The following is a 16,356-nucleotide window of genomic DNA, read 5'->3' as shown; positions in this document are numbered from 1 at the left end:
ATCCTAAACATTTGATTACAATCATTAAAGTCCTTGTAAATTGTAAAACAGTGTCAGACACTTTGTCAACTTTAAAAAATAATATCTGAGTCACTTATCAAAATACATATTCATTTTACAAATATTATGCTTTCAATAAAACTAATAGACAATATCAGCCATTGCCTTGACAAAAGCTGTGTGCAAAGAACACTGACTGGTGTTATTTCCTGTAAGCAACAGCATCATATACATTTAAAATAATACACTTCATGTGCCAAAAACATTCAGTAGCCTATGTATAAAGTGTATCGACAAATTGGCTATTTTATTTTTCTAAATGATTATTGATCTCTGTCAGTCCAACTCAGTCTTGAAGGAAATTCAATTTACGAGACAATAAAAAAAAAAAATGGTCAGAAGTAGTTCGGTATTTGTCCTTTGAAACCCAGATGCAATGACATCTGCTTCTCTAACTTCATTCATCTGTAGAAACTCAAGCACACTTAGGTCTCTAGCAATCTGCTTCACTTGTGTTTGTCCTTCTGATCACTCCTCTGGTTCCCCATCTCTGACGTTGTCACTGCATGAGGATATTAGGCTCAATGTTAAATAGTAGGTCATCATTACCACGCCGCACTTCCAGAAGGAGGGGCATGTCTTCCTGAATCGCCTCCTGTAGTTCTCCAGTGTTCACCAAAGGATGGCCATTTAGCTTCACTATAATATCACCTGTTTCGAGCCCACCTCTGAAAATGAACCGATGAAAGGAGAATGACGTGATTTGTTTTGGGTAAATCAGTGCATGATGTTTTCTAAACATAACTGTGATTAAAGTTAAATCTTAAAAAAGCATTTTAAAGAGAATCTGAGATGGACAGAAGTTATTTTTTGGCTGAGACATACTTCTGAGCTGGGGAGTCTGGGACAACTTCATGGACAAGAATTCCACTGCCGATATCTGGAAAGTCTGGTTTATGCCATTTTAATCCCTGGACTAGGCTGAGGAAAAGAAGAAAAATAGAAAACCTTAGATCTGAGGAAAAGAAAGCAGACACAGATGGCTCCTTTTAAGAAAGGTTACTTATTGAACCTTGATATTTAAGCAATGCGATCATCTTATGTTGGCTTTATTTTATTAAATTTGACACTATTAAATGAGAAAAAAAGCATTGATGACGAAGCATTGATGATTGATTGACATAACATACTTCTCTGTTAAAGTGACCATTTTGATTCCAATAAATATTTTCTTTGGGACTTTTACATCTGGAAGAGAAATTATTAATTTTACAAATGTGTACAATTTCATGGTGCATTCAAGTTATATCAGAAAGATCGTATTTACGAGTTGAATGCACATAAACACTACAGCCACTACGACTTTTTTAAGCCTCGAGATTCCAGGTTTGGGGCATGTCAGTAAGAAAACATGGTGAACGTAATGGATGGAGTGCCTGTATTGATGGTAAATTTGTTGAAATTAATAAAAATATCATTTTAAAGCTGAATGTATAAAATATGATAACACTGTACAATTATAAAATAATAAATAACTATTCAGTTAACAGAAGTTTTATAAATTGAATGACAAGGAAAAACACCTGATGTGCATTTTTTAGTCATCTTTTATAGTAGAGTTAAAAAAAAAATCTTGCTCTATTTTTTGTAGTATATAGGTACATCAGCATCTCGCTTCAACCAAAGTGATTTGAATGCATCTGACAACTCATAAATACAAACTTCCCAGGAGGACTTGAACACACAAACAATAGCATTGAACAAATAACAGCCTTTTTATTCGTTAACTCCAAAGCAAAGAGTTCTATTGACTTGCAGTTAGCTAACAGCAGATTACTGGGACAAATTAATGCAAAGCAATTTTATATTAGATTTGATAAACCGTTATCAACCCAATTTAGCATTCTGGCCTAAACATCTACAATGTATCTTCTTTAGTTCCTCTCACAGTAATTTAACTTCATGACGGACCAGTTAAATATTGATTCTGTTGTAGCTTGCATGTTTGATGTCATCAGGCGGGCAAGATGACTAGCCGCTAGCTAGCAAAGTGAAATTTGCTAGCAATTACCTCACCTGAGGCAGTCTTCATAGCTTGAGACTGTGTGAAGTTTGTCCTGACTACCCTTTGTTTGACTGAAATCAAAGTAAATGACACCAAGGATGTAATAGACAGAGCTGTTTCACACATAATGTATTTGTGTTTTGTAGCCATTTTGTTTCAATTGGCAGACCATTATTTTGAGGTGGCACTCACAAAAATGTAATCTCAGCTTAATATGATCGAATGAAAATGAACATCCATTGACAGTTCAGCTTTTTGCGTGCTAACATTTATGTTGATGAATTTTGGAATTGCCAACAAAAAATTAAACTTTTGCAATTAGTGCATATACCTCTGTGCTTGATGCTTACCTTTCTGCTCTTTATCGTTAGATTCATCAATGAATTTATTGATTCGGTCTGATGGAATTGCAAAAGAGATCCCTGCAGTCACTTTTAGTGTGTTTATTCCGATCACCTCACCATCCTAACATGACAGAAATATCATGTAAAAAGCTAGCACTATTAAATGTATCTAACCCGATTTAAAACTTCATTCACACTCACCAGATTAACAAGCGGACCTCCTGAGTTTCCATACTTCCCATTGTTGATGAATAAAAAGGCAAAGAGAGAATCAAATTCAGCCAAAACAATCTTTTAAACAGTTGTTGTAGCCTGCAAACAGCATTCTCTTTTGTCTTACATTGGTGATCGCGTCAGTTTGGATGTAGTCCATGTCAGAGTCACGGATGCCGAGCTCTTTTCCATCTCTCTGTGTTGTGCTGACGATGCCTGTTGTGACGGTGTTCTGAAGCGCAAATGGACTGCCAATGGCAACCACAAACTCACCAGGCCTCAGGTCAGCAGACTGACCCAGTGATAAAACTGGCAATTTTTTCTGCAAGAAAAATAACACTAACAATTGATGCAAATTAAATCAACTGAAATATGATTCAGTCGATCTGTGCACCACTAATGTTTTTTTTTCTTCCTTGACACTTCCTACAGGTTGCAGTTTATGCCAATAGGTGGCTATAAGCCAATAAATCTTTGTGAGTCTTTGAATCTGTCATTCAAAAGATTTATTAAGCATTGAAAAAAACAAGTAACTGGCTATATTTGGTGTAACATATTTATATGTCATATCTTAATGTTTTTATACAGCAGAAATAGTAAGAGCATTATGATGCTTTTCTGAACTAAGCCACTGTCTTAATGAGCGAGTTTTTGAATCATTCACTACTTATTATTTGTTCAAAAACAAAAAATACCAGCCAGCATGTGACTGACATTCAATGTTTAATGTTTTCACATTAACTAAATTTCAACAAGATCTTTTGAAAAAAGAAGCTGAAACGGAATCAAAAGTATCAACGTTGATTTGTTTTGCAAAATCTAATCAAAATTTAACAGCGATTCCATGACGTTGATTCACTTGAGAATAAACATCAAAATCCCAACTGGGATGGGGATATGAACAACTTTTGCTCAAGGAATATTGCTTAATTGATAACACTGTCATGTTTTTCCTGTCCTTGTGTCCTTTTTTTTGTGGACTTTTAGTTTATAGTTTTTTTCTTGGCTCTTGTTCCTTTCCAATTGTCATTAGTCTCATTGTTTTCCAGTTGTGTCTAGTTAATCTGGTTTGTCCTGTGTATATTAACCTTTGGCTACATCCGAAATAGCACTCTCTTGAGTAAGTACTTTGCATAAGTAATAATTTAGCAATCGCTAAAAAAGTATGTTTTATATAGTATGAGTGTGTGTAATATGAATGTAATCTGGACATACTACATTCGCCATGTTTTCATTATCACATGACCTTCTAGCGTCAGTTACATCCCTTCACTCCCATTCATGAATCCTCTTGTGGCCTCATGGGACAGTAAAATGTCCATCATATGCACACTTCAGAATCTCGCCAGAAATAGTAGGTCCTCCAGGTAATTTTTGCCTACTCGGTTACGTATACAATGAATTCAGACATACTTCTTTTATCAAATTCTGTTTTTCACCCTACTAGGGATGTATGCACTTTTTGGATGCAGCCCTTGTTTCTTGGATTCCTGGTTTTCTTGTGTTTTTGTTTCATTCTAATATACTGCTTGCATAAGATCTTATGCCTCTCCGTCACTGACTTGGCCAACATGACACTACCTGAGCAAACTGAACTTATTCTATTACTTCCAAAAACATATGGGCAGTCTGTCCAAAAGATCAGATATGAAAAACAATGTTGTGGAAAGGTCTAAGGCTGGAGAGCAAAAGATGAGGAAATGATATGAGCTGCTATAAACAGAAACAAAATATCTGCAAGCGATCCAGACTCTGACGTGGGAACATTCCTCAATTTTTGTTTCGAAAGCGGTCCCTACTCTGAATGTTTTTTTTTTTCTTTGATACTCTAAATCAAAAATGGGCTATGGAAATATTGCACTAGACCATTTACGCATCTCCATAATCAGATCCATGTGCATCAGGAAACAAAACACCTCTTACAACACAACACCTCTTGAATTCCCTCACACAAATGTAGGTCAACATGTGCAGCAGACTACCTGCTTGAGGTGGATTGTGTGATATAAACCAATCTGCCTCTGGAGTCATAAATTTAAGAGTCAAAGGTGTAGCCATTTTTGGATGATTTGTGCTGAGGTTTTATACTCTGGAAGTTTATGAAAGAAAAAACTCTGGACTATTGACTAATAGGTTTTGTGTCGGGAAAATCCACTGTAAAGAAATAAAGTGACACCAAGAAATGTTGAAGATTAAAACTTTTCAGCCTCAAGGCTTTGTTCCACATTTACAGTACAATAAAAATAAAAGACACCAGGGAAACACTATAACATGTTAAAAAATGAAATAATGGTCCTGTTATTTTGAACTGTTTTAAACACATAAAGTCATTAATGCCTGTGAAATGATTCTTACCTTTGGGTTAATTTTGATAGTGGCAATATCAGACTTCTTGTCAATGTCTCTGATGGAGGCTTCATATGTCTGGCCATCGTGTAGCTGCACTCGTAGATGCTGGCGGCCTGTGACTGGTGCGCTGCTAGCAACCACATGAGCATTGGTCACAATCAGACCGGATTGTGTCATTATAAATCCAGAACCACTTGATAGAGGTACATGACGGCCATACAGCGGATGGCTGGACACAAACATTGAAAACAGTGGTTATTGCATGACTAGGTGAGCATTTCTTTTCTAGTAGTGCTTGAAAGAAAAAAAATCAACTGTTGCCAGATTATAATAATGTAGATTGCAACATTATTAGATTATATAAAAACACCTTTCCTTGTGAATCTTCAATCAGGTGCAAAAATGAATATATACACATGTATTCAGCTCTATAGCTATCGCCAGTACAAACATTACCAAATCAACATCATGAAGACCAGAATGGTATTTACTTGAGGAAGAGCTCGACATGTACCACAGCAGGGGCAATCTTCTCCACCACATCAGCGATGAAGTTAAACTTGTATCTTGGGCTGTTCAGATGTGCAGGACCTATACTAGCAGAAAGAGCCATTCACGTCAATGATAGTACATGATATGCCAGATATGAAGACTACTGGAATGAGACTGGCATTACTCCAGTCTTCAGTGTCACATGATCCTTCAGAAATCATTCTAATACGCTAATATTTTTAGTCAAATAAATGCGGTCTTAATTAATTATCCAGAGTTCTTTAACTGTAACTATCAGTGGCCTCCACCGTACTTAGAACTAAATGTTCTGTTAGGTTCATGTGCTAGTGACACTCCCATTGAGCATATAACAAAGAACAGATATAAGAAATCCATTGTAATCATTTGGATCTCTGCTCATCTGTGACTAGGTGTGTCACATTTATTGCTTCCCTCAGATTCTGTGGGCTGGACACAGATGGTATTCTGCCTAGGTTGTTTCCTCTTTTCCAAAGCTTTAGTACAAAAGGGCTAACAGCTGCATTTAGATGGTGTTTATGTTCTCTGACTCTGAATGAAACTGCAGTTGGCACTGGAATAAGAGGAACTAAGAGTCTACATCTCACTAAACATCCAAAGTCACACTGATGTTTCTGTCTTGTATGCAAATCTTAGCACTTTCTCCAGGGTTTAAGTAATTGTCTTAGTGGAGACTGTGAAATTCCAAGAAGTCTCAATCAGACAAAATCAGACATCACACAAGAAGTCGAAACTAGTGGAGATATAACAACTGTCCCACAGCTGACTGACTCAGAACTATTGTGCCTTCATGCTTCATTCATAAAGAAACAAAACAGTGGTCTTGGACTGACAATTATCGGCATGGATGTAGTATCAGGCAAAAGTTAAAATATTTGCAGGTGTATTTGTCACCCACTCTTGTCATTTAATCTCAACAACCACCAAGAGAAAAACCCTTATGTAAGCCAACAGTTTGACTGGAGTCTTAAACATATTTGCTTTTAGCAAACTACTGCAACTTTATGACAGGAAATACTGTCAAATACTGTCATTTGTGAAATTTTCTGATAGTGAACATAGGATTGGCTACTACTTTCAGTTACCAGTCCAAATCCACTGTGCGGCACCAACTCTACCCATAAGGAAATGTAATGAAATACTTATGCCATTTATGTTGCCTATTAGGTGATATATAGTTTTCACATACATGCATTCTCTGGGCAGATAAAGCCATAATATATATATAAAAATCCCCATAGTAAAATGTGTATATGTACATAAATTAATGATATAGGCTATATGATGATTTTAATATGGTATTACAGAATGTAACAACCATATATGCCAACAATTTAGGCCTATATTTTATTTATATATGAAACCTTATTAAAACAACATATATACAAAAAACTATGTTTATTTAGGTTTTAAAGATAAATGTTTTAAATACATTGCTATGTTTTATATTTAGCCTACAGTACTATCTACTTGTGTTGACAGGTATTAGCATGCATATACATGTACATGACATACATATCTAAAAGTATATTGCACAGACACACATAAAATAAGCAGTTGAAGTGATCAGTGACTGACCTGAGCTTGATGGTGCACATGGACCCTTGTGAGTTTGGGTTATTTCGGGGAGCCCTCGCTGTTGCGCTTTAAGCGCGGCTACCCTCATCTTGCACACATTCCCGTAGGTCTTTCCGTCGCCGCCACACATTCTGTTAGTTTTCTTACACTGGCAAACACCTTTGGAAAGTCGCTTACCGGCTGGAAATCTACATTCTAGCCCGTCGCCACACGGAGCATCATCCTGCCGCCCGCACGGCGCGCCCTCGCCCAGGCTGCACACCAGACAGCAGCTGCAGTGGTCGGGCACATAACCGCTCGGACAGCTCGGGCTCGGACATTTACTCACATCACACTTGGATGGACATGTCGTCTTCGGCTCAGCCACGGCGAGGTCGTGCATAAAGAGCACTGTAGCTGCAAACAGAATTACCTGCATTCCGTCGGTTTCCAGAGTACAGTTCAGGTGTCTAGTTTGTTCAATGAGCTACGACTTTAATTCTCTGTGAGGTTTTTCCATAGAGTGCATCACGCGCTGATGTAGGCTAATGACGTGTATGCGTTTGATATGACAATTCCTGAGGTTAAAACGTAAATCTCGTATACTCTTCTTTGTGGTTTTATGTCATTTTAAAATACAGTGCTGGATAAATCTCCCTGATTTCTCGTACTCAGACACGCACTTAGGCTACTCCCTCCACCCCGCTGTTTTTGAAGGCTAAATATACTCACACAGTGCAAGGTAGGAGAGAAGAGCAGAACACACAGTCATTAGGCTACTCAAGCACAGATCAGACACCTCAGATTAGAACAGTATTCGCATAGCCTATATACATTTTATGAAGTGGATGTAAAATGCTTTGCAACAGCCAATCCTATACGACGATGTTGATTGGGGTGTCGATCTGCACAATACAGGATAATATACTCATGTACAGAGATGAAATCTTAGTTAACTCTGCTGCATTTATTGTCTTCACTGTAAAAAAAAATTCATGTGAAATCTACAGTAATTTACTGTGTTTGTGCACAGGAAATTACTGTATACTAGTTCACAGTAGAATACCGTAGTTTCAGTCAAAATTGCAGTAATTTAAGAAATACTGTGAGTGTCACAGTAACCAGCAATGTCTTGTGAGCTTGATGGTGCACATGGACCCTTGTGAGTTTGGGTTATTTCGGGGAGCCCTCGCTGTTGCGCTTTAAGCGCGGCTACCCTCATCTTGCACACATTCCCGTAGGTCTTTCCGTCGCTGCCACACATTCTGTTAGTTTTCTTACACTGGCAAACACCTTTGGAAAGTCGCTTACCGGCTGGAAATCTACATTCTAGCCCGTCGCCACACGGAGCATCATCCTGCCGCCCGCACGGCGCGCCCTCGCCCAGGCTGCACACCAGACAGCAGCTGCAGTGGTCGGGCACATAACCGCTCGGACAGCTCGGGCTCGGACATTTACTCACATCACACTTGGATGGACATGTCGTCTTCGGCTCAGCCACGGCGAGGTCGTGCATAAAGAGCACTGTAGCTGCAAACAGAATTACCTGCATTCCGTCGGTTTCCAGAGTACAGTTCAGGTGTCTAGTTTGTTCAATGAGCTACGACTTTAATTCTCTGTGAGGTTTTTCCATAGAGTGCATCACGCGCTGATGTAGGCTAATGACGTGTATGCGTTTGATATGACAATTCCTGAGGTTAAAACGTAAATCTCGTATACTCTTCTTTGTGGTTTTATGTCATTTTAAAATACAGTGCTGGATAAATCTCCCTGATTTCTCGTACTCAGACACGCACTTAGGCTACTCCCTCCACCCCGCTGTTTTTGAAGGCTAAATATACTCACACAGTGCAAGGTAGGAGAGAAGAGCAGAACACACAGTCATTAGGCTACTCAAGCACAGATCAGACACCTCAGATTAGAACAGTATTCGCATAGCCTATATACATTTTATGAAGTGGATGTAAAATGCTTTGCAACAGCCAATCCTATACGACGATGTTGATTGGGGTGTCGATCTGCACAATACAGGATAATATACTCATGTACAGAGATGAAATCTTAGTTAACTCTGCTGCATTTATTGTCTTCACTGTAAAAAAAAATTCATGTGAAATCTACAGTAATTTACTGTGTTTGTGCACAGGAAATTACTGTATACTAGTTCACAGTAGAATACCGTAGTTTCAGTCAAAATTGCAGTAATTTAAGAAATACTGTGAGTGTCACAGTAACCAGCAATGTCTTGTAGAAAATCACAGTAACTTCCAATGTATTGTAGAAAACACAATAAGCAACAATGTGCTGTAAAAAAATAAAAATCACAGTAACCTATTATATGCAGCTTAATTTTCACGAGAGAGCGGGCGTGACTATTTGTAACTTGACAAACTTTTAATAATTATCATATTATTTTAACTTCAGTATCATAATCATAAATTCACGATTTCACCATACTGCCATACACTAGGGTTTTCTGAAACCCAGCCACTGGGATAGAGAAGGAAAACACAGTATACTGGCAGCTGGGTTTCCAGCCAATGACTGCATTTAATTTGACCTCACTGTAATTCAATTACATTTTAGGTTTGAATAGAGAATACAGGAAGCAAATGTATTCTTTAATTAAAAAAATTACCAGAAGGTCATCAAGATTTTATTGTTTTCAACACATCTAGCAATAAGCGAAGAATTATTAATGAAGCTTGTTATAATGATGAGCAGTTAACTGTGACTGTTGATAAATGAATATTTATATTTACATCATGCAACATGCATTATTTATTTCATTTTTATTTTTTTTTACTTGGGCTGAATCAATATAACTAAACAGCAATGGAACCTGTCGTTACCGATAGTCTAGTGTTAGCGCACTGACATATAGTGCAACTGTGTCTCTGGCGACCCGTGTTTGATTCCTTGCTTAAGGTCCTTTGCCGATCACATTCTCCACCAATCGCTACACTGTCCTGTGCAATAAGCACAAAAAGGCAGAATAAATAAATAAATAAAATTGAGGCACCGAGGTGGGGGAGGGGGAGGGCCTTGTAAGCTCCTCTCTGTGTGGTGTAAACAAAGTACAAGTAAGTTACTTGTCACTTGCTGCCAGTTAATTACTGTGAATCACAGTCAGTTTCTTGCAGTGTTTTTAAGTAATATAGTAGCTTACTTTAAGTTAATATTTTTAGTTTGTCGTGATTGTAATGTGACAATACTACAGGGGTTGGACAAAACACTTATTATAGGGATTAATATCAATTGTGTATAGGCTACAATAAAAGAAAAACATTGTGACTCATATATTTATCTTTACATTGTCTATATATACTGTTGTAGCCTATATAAGTTGTGTTCAGCAGTGTACAAGCGCTTGGTGAAATGGGTGACTTGCATTGAAGTCAGTGAATTGGTGCTTGCATGGTGAAATGGTTAGACCTCCAAAAAGGGCAAATCCTTTTTAGCAGGAGTGTCTGTAACCTTAACTGCCCAATTGTTTGGTGTTTAAGAGCAACAGTCTTTATGATTATGACTGTGGAAAAGGCGAGGCAAGACTTCAGTGAAGAAAAACAGTGGACAAAAAACGAATGCGGGGATGACAGTGATTCTCAAGCACTAGAAGGATCGTGTCCAAACAACAGAATTACTGCAGCAAAAGTGACAGCAAACTCAATATTCACCTTTAAGACCCTGTTTCCACAAAATCCACTGAGCTTCACAAATCCATAAAAAAACCTGCTTTAATATTTAAGTGCCAAAATGCAGCAAAGATGCTTTTTTGATTATAAAACCTGGACAGATGGAGCACCTGACAAATCACCTGTGACGTAAATATTTTCAAACCGCTGTGGGCAGTTTTGGAGAGAAGAGTGAGAAGCAGATCCTTTCTTCAGCATGAAGCAAGAGGCCGTTGTCATTCAACTGAGACTATTCAGTAGTTGTATGAATCTATTCTAAAAAAGTTAGAAGATGTATTAAAGGCAAATGGTGGTAATACACTTTATACAGAAATATATTTTTACGAGATATTCATACTGTATTATTTTGTCCAACCCCTGTATATGAAATGTTTAGCATGTTTTGTTCCCATATGTAATAATACACAGGCTATATGGCTATTGTAGCCTATATGTTGTATACTGTTACTGATCTATTGAATCAATCATTTATAATATCAAACAAGACATCACAAATCAAAGGCAACAGCCTACAAAGAGACAAAAAAAAGGAGAAAACCCCACCCAGTGGCGAACATTAGTACTGCAAATGACACGGTATTGACGACGATTTAAATAAATACCTGCATGTTTGTAAATAAAAGACAAATGCGTATATTAATTTGTACGGTAAGGAAACAGTTCTACACGAAACAACATAATAAACTATTCTTCCATAATACACCAGGATTTTCACAGTATTTACAGTAGGAAGGTATATGGCGCTGGTTTGATAGCACTTTATAAAGTCATAGTTAAAGAAACAGAAAAGATTTGTTCTGTCTGTGCAGGGTACATTTTTCATAATGTTTTAATACAATTCAAAAACAAAGTTTTCTGTTATGGTTAGGGATAGACAATTTAATGACAGTTAAAGCTTCCGTGCAATGATTGACTCATCCGAAGTTGCCTGAAATGTTGACTGTAATAAAAGTAGAAAGATAAACAATGAATAAGTTTAAATCTCGTGTTTATTTAATTTCACAAATACTAAGTTAAAAAGTCAAAAGAATAAGCGATTAAATCAAATATTAAAGAAAATACACTAACAGGCTGGATAAGCATATAGAACTCACAAATTCACATGACAAAACAGAAACTGCATTAAGTACAAAAACAAGATCGAATCCAGTTGGCAGGAGGCAATTATATTTTAAAGGACAAAAAAGGTCTTGTATTTAAATAATAATGTATACCCTGTGTAGTACATTTGATTGTAATGATTACACTTGATAGATAAGTGTAAAAGTTTTATCTCAAATTTTGAAATCATAGGATGCTCAGTATGGCACTGTGATTCTGGTCAGAAACTCGTTACACAATGTGCAAAACAAATACCTTTTTCATGAGTAGCCTATATTTGTTCATTTCTAACCTACTTGGTACATCCAACTTACTGACAGAAATATTTATTTTGTTGTTTATTATCCTCACTCCTGTTTACACTGCTTAGTCTTGAGCCCTTTGTTACCTGTCAAGTTAACATAATGCTAATCATTGAAGAGAATATTACATATTTGCAAACATAAATTAGATGTTTTTATAGAAATACTGGTGTGACTCTGATATACAGATAAAAAAGAATGTGTGGAAAGATGATAAAATGACACATTTTCCAGCACGTCTCTTTTCCGATGTTGTATTGCATTTCTTGAGGTCTTAAAAAGACGAGAGAGAAAAAAAGGCTTTTGTTTTTGTCACAATCAAGCAGACAATCAATGACAGCCAATCAGAAAATGTTATTAAAGGAATAGTTCACCCAAAAATAAAAATTCTGTCATCATGTACTCACTCTGAAGTTGTTCCAAACCTGTATGAGTTTCTTTCTTCTGTTGAACACAAAATAAGATATTTTAAAGAATGGTAATCTAACAATTGGTGGCAGCCATTGACATCTACTGTATGTAAAAAAAATAAAAAATAAAATCTTCCAAATTTTTTGTGTTAAACTGAAACAAAATAATTTATACAGGTTTAGGACAATCATGAGGGTGAGTAAATGATGACAAAATTTTCATTTTTGGTGAACTATCAATTTAACGCTTATAGCAATCAAATAATCAGTATATATAGAGTTATGAGTGAATATGAAAATATATAATACCTCTTTTAAATTGTTAAGCCCCCCTTTAAATTGTTAAGTTTTTCTGGTTTCTCTATTAAAATGAAAAGAAACACACACATACACACACACACACACACACACACACAGTCACAACCTTAATCACATCCAATTTTGGATTTAATACATAATTTTTAATGCTTCATTTAATATGTTCTTTGTTTAGATTATTATGTACATACTTTTTTCTTCTGTGTGATCTGGACATTTCCTCTTTTCTTTGATGAAGTGACCATCGTTTTCATGGTACATTGCAGAAATCTTTTCAAGCAGTTGGTTTACTTGAGTCTGATCATTGACATCCTTGTTATTCAGTGCATGAAATCTTTTGCCGTACAATTTTACAAGATTTTCAATCTCTGGATTCTCCTTAATGTATTCTTCGATACCTTTGTTTTCTAGACCATCCTTTCCAGAGAAAAGGATCATTGTGTGTTTTCTTGATTTGTGAAGACACGCGTGTATGCGATCTATTATTTTGACGTTTTCTGTGGTAACTTGTCCCACTCTGATTACAATCATAATGACATGTGGCCCTGGAGCAGCATATGACAAAGACTGAGAGATTGAATCATTCACTTCTGTTTCTTCCTTAATGCCAGGAGAATCAATCAACACTAAATTAATCCCAGGCCTTCTGGTTTTATTAATCGGTGATTGGCTTCTTTCAGTTTTGTTATCATTTCCTAAAAGTGTCGTAATGGTTGAGGTCTTTCCTACCCCAGCCATTCCCAAGACAACAACTCTGACTTCTTCATTTGTCTTGTCCAGTGGTTCTGTAGTGTCTTTCTTCTGCCTCTTCATATGTGCACCTGAATGTCCTATTGTTTCATCAGATGTGACTTGATCTTGTTCTGGTTTTCCGCTCATGTTTTCATCCTGCTTTTCACTATGGGAGCTCTCCATAGAATTTTCATTCATTCTCTGTGTTTCTTTTAGATCCTCTAACAGCTTGTTCAGATTCTTCACAGATGAACTGTTTTTGTTGTTCCAGGTGTGCACTCGATTTCCACAGCACTGAATAATACTCTTCAATGCTCCCTCTTCTTCTGTAATAAACTGATCAAATGATTTTGACTCAAGGTTATCATGGTATGAAAACAGAATTGTAGTATGAGTAAAAAATTCTTCTCCTAGGATTTTACGTAATTGTGAAATCATATGCATCTCTTTTGCTGAATAGGAACCAATGGGGATGACCATGAGAAAAGCATAATGCCCATTAAGCGACGCAGTGGCTGCCTTTATATGTGACGCGACCTCATCCTCAGAGATTTTAGTACAGTGCCATCCAGGAGTGTCCACAACTGTGACTTCCATTCCATTAATTCTCGCTGTTTCAGTCTGGTTTGATACTGTGACTGACTGAGTAGATGCATAAGATTTAAAAATCTTTTTACCAAGTATGGTGTTTCCTGAAGCACTTTTACCAGACCCTGTCGTACCAAGCAGGACAACCTGCAATTTATCTTGGGCTTCCATTCTCAAGGTAGTCTGTCACACTGTCCAGAAAGCAAATATACAGTATGCCCTATAGAAAGAGTAATACAGATTAATGTCATATTAATTTTGTGGAATAAAAAGTATTTGCAACAACATATTTAATTGCCAATGAGAAACTATGAAACTCTATAGAAACTATGTAATCGTTTGTTATGGTGAATGTGATTGTAGACTGTCACTCCGCTTGTCTTTATTTACATGTTCAATTCAGACTGTCTGTCTGCACATTAGTAGTAGGGATGTTTCAGCACCTATTTTTATCCACTTTACATCATTACGTCAGTAGGACATGATAAGTGACGTTATGAGTCATATTGATTTAAAACAAGTGTATGTTTGAAATATAACTTTCAACACCAATGACTTTCCCATGCTCCCCTACTTGTTCTGGGAGTAGACCTCCTATGTTTGGCAAATACGAAATTCACGAAAAAGGCGATTTGGTTTATGAAGCAAACGCTTCAGAATAATTTAATGCTCTACAACAAATAGAGGGAGCTTTGGTGATGACTAAGCAAATGGTTAAATACTACAATACAAATTTCTCGCTAGAAATTACATCAAGTTGTACAGCCTATATTTACGACATTAAATTCCAGTCACTTAACTGTAGGGGGCTCCAGAGTCTCAAAAATATGAACTAGCCTACATACAGTTAATATACGCACACAGCCGATTCATTCAGAAACTAAACAAGTGACTGAACCTTCCATATATGCTTTTACTCTTTAATAGGCAAAAAAAATTAAAAGAATAGTGTATATAAATTAACAGTATTCATAACAAGTAAGGTAGGCTACCTGGATGACCATACTTCTGGTGAAATTCTGAAGTGCCAGCTTGTGAGATATAAACATGCAATTCCTGAGAAATTATGTCAGAATTGTGAGATATAAACGTGCAATTCTGATAAATAAATTCAGAATTGCGAGATATAAACTCAAAATCCTGAGAAATATTCTTAATTCTGAGAAATAAAGTCAGAACTGCAAGCTAAAAATGCCGCAGTTACCTTCTTTTACATTTCATTCAGTGGTGGAAACGGGCTTTGGAACACTGGGAAAATTTAAATAAACTGGAAAGTTCTTTGGCAGAATATCTCTACACCGGCAGAGATAAAAAGTAGAGAAGGATCCCCCAAACTCTTCTTTCTCTTGTCATTACTTTTTCAACCCGATCTCATGAAAGTGCGTATAAATAGTACGCCAAATAAAACGAAAACTCGTGGTATTGATACGCAAAAATGGACTTTGGCGTGTATAGGCCTATGCTACGCGATGGGTAGGTTTAGGGTTTTGGGGTAGATGCGTATCATATGTACGCGAAAACTGCACGCCAAACACATGCGTATCATATGCACGCCAAAGTCCAGTTTTGCGTATCAGGACCACGAGTTTTCGTTTTTATTTGGCGTACTATTTATACGCATTTTCATGAGACCAGGCACAATGACAGCAAGTCTAGTGTAGGTTTGGATTATGAATTTTAATCATCAGTCCAGCCAATTAACGAGGGTTAAGAATGAAATGTGTGCATGTCACAGTTTACCACACTTATTCAGTGAGCCTGATACATTTCTGGCAAAAGGCCAAAACTGTTAAAGTTCACTCATCCAACATATATTTGGCTTATCGATACTCTTTATCAACACTTGTTTGAGCCAATCACCTGAGATATAAATGTTGTGTAAATAAAAACTCTCTTAATCTTAACTCTCAATCTTCAGATTAAGAATGTGCGTGCAGTTCCATACGTTCACAAGCGACTATTTTAGTAGTAGTGCATGTAGAGCAGGCAGCTAACACTGAGAAATACATATTTTAAAAGCATAGTTCATCCAAAAAAATAAAAATCAAGTTGCTCCAAACCTGTATGAGTCTCTTTCTTCTGCTGAACACAAAAGAATATATATTGAAGAATGTGGGTAACCAATCAGTCAAGTCACCAAGGACATTCAGT

General features: G+C 36.7%; 1 protein-coding gene across 2 annotated transcripts; it reads right to left on the bottom strand.

Annotated features, from left to right (window-relative positions):
- Window positions 1–411: 411 nt before the first annotated feature.
- On the bottom strand, window positions 412–7,664 carry LOC107671567 (serine protease HTRA3-like). 2 transcript variants are annotated; one of them, XM_016464489.1, is made up of 10 exons: window positions 7,081–7,664; window positions 5,463–5,562; window positions 4,978–5,200; window positions 2,750–2,944; window positions 2,611–2,643; window positions 2,416–2,530; window positions 2,077–2,136; window positions 1,191–1,248; window positions 886–981; window positions 412–728 (listed from the first exon to the last, which is right to left on the bottom strand). In XM_016464489.1, exons 1-10 carry the CDS (start codon window positions 7,496–7,498, stop codon window positions 560–562), a joined length of 1,467 nt encoding a protein of 488 aa, XP_016319975.1. In that variant the 5' UTR covers window positions 7,499–7,664; the 3' UTR covers window positions 412–559. The 2 variants fall into 2 exon arrangements, with proteins under 2 accessions (XP_016319975.1, XP_016319978.1); XM_016464492.1 differs by lacking the exon at window positions 2,077–2,136 and having other exon boundaries at window positions 7,081–7,161.
- Window positions 7,665–16,356: the final 8,692 nt, after the last annotated feature.

The sequence above is a fragment of the Sinocyclocheilus anshuiensis genome, unplaced genomic scaffold (genome assembly GCF_001515605.1).
Source record: "Sinocyclocheilus anshuiensis isolate Anshui unplaced genomic scaffold, SAMN03320099.WGS_v1.1 scaffold145, whole genome shotgun sequence".
NCBI lineage: Eukaryota > Metazoa > Chordata > Actinopteri > Cypriniformes > Cyprinidae > Sinocyclocheilus > Sinocyclocheilus anshuiensis.
The sequence above is the reverse complement of the archived record's forward strand: the minus strand, read 5'-3'. Positions and strand labels throughout refer to the sequence as shown.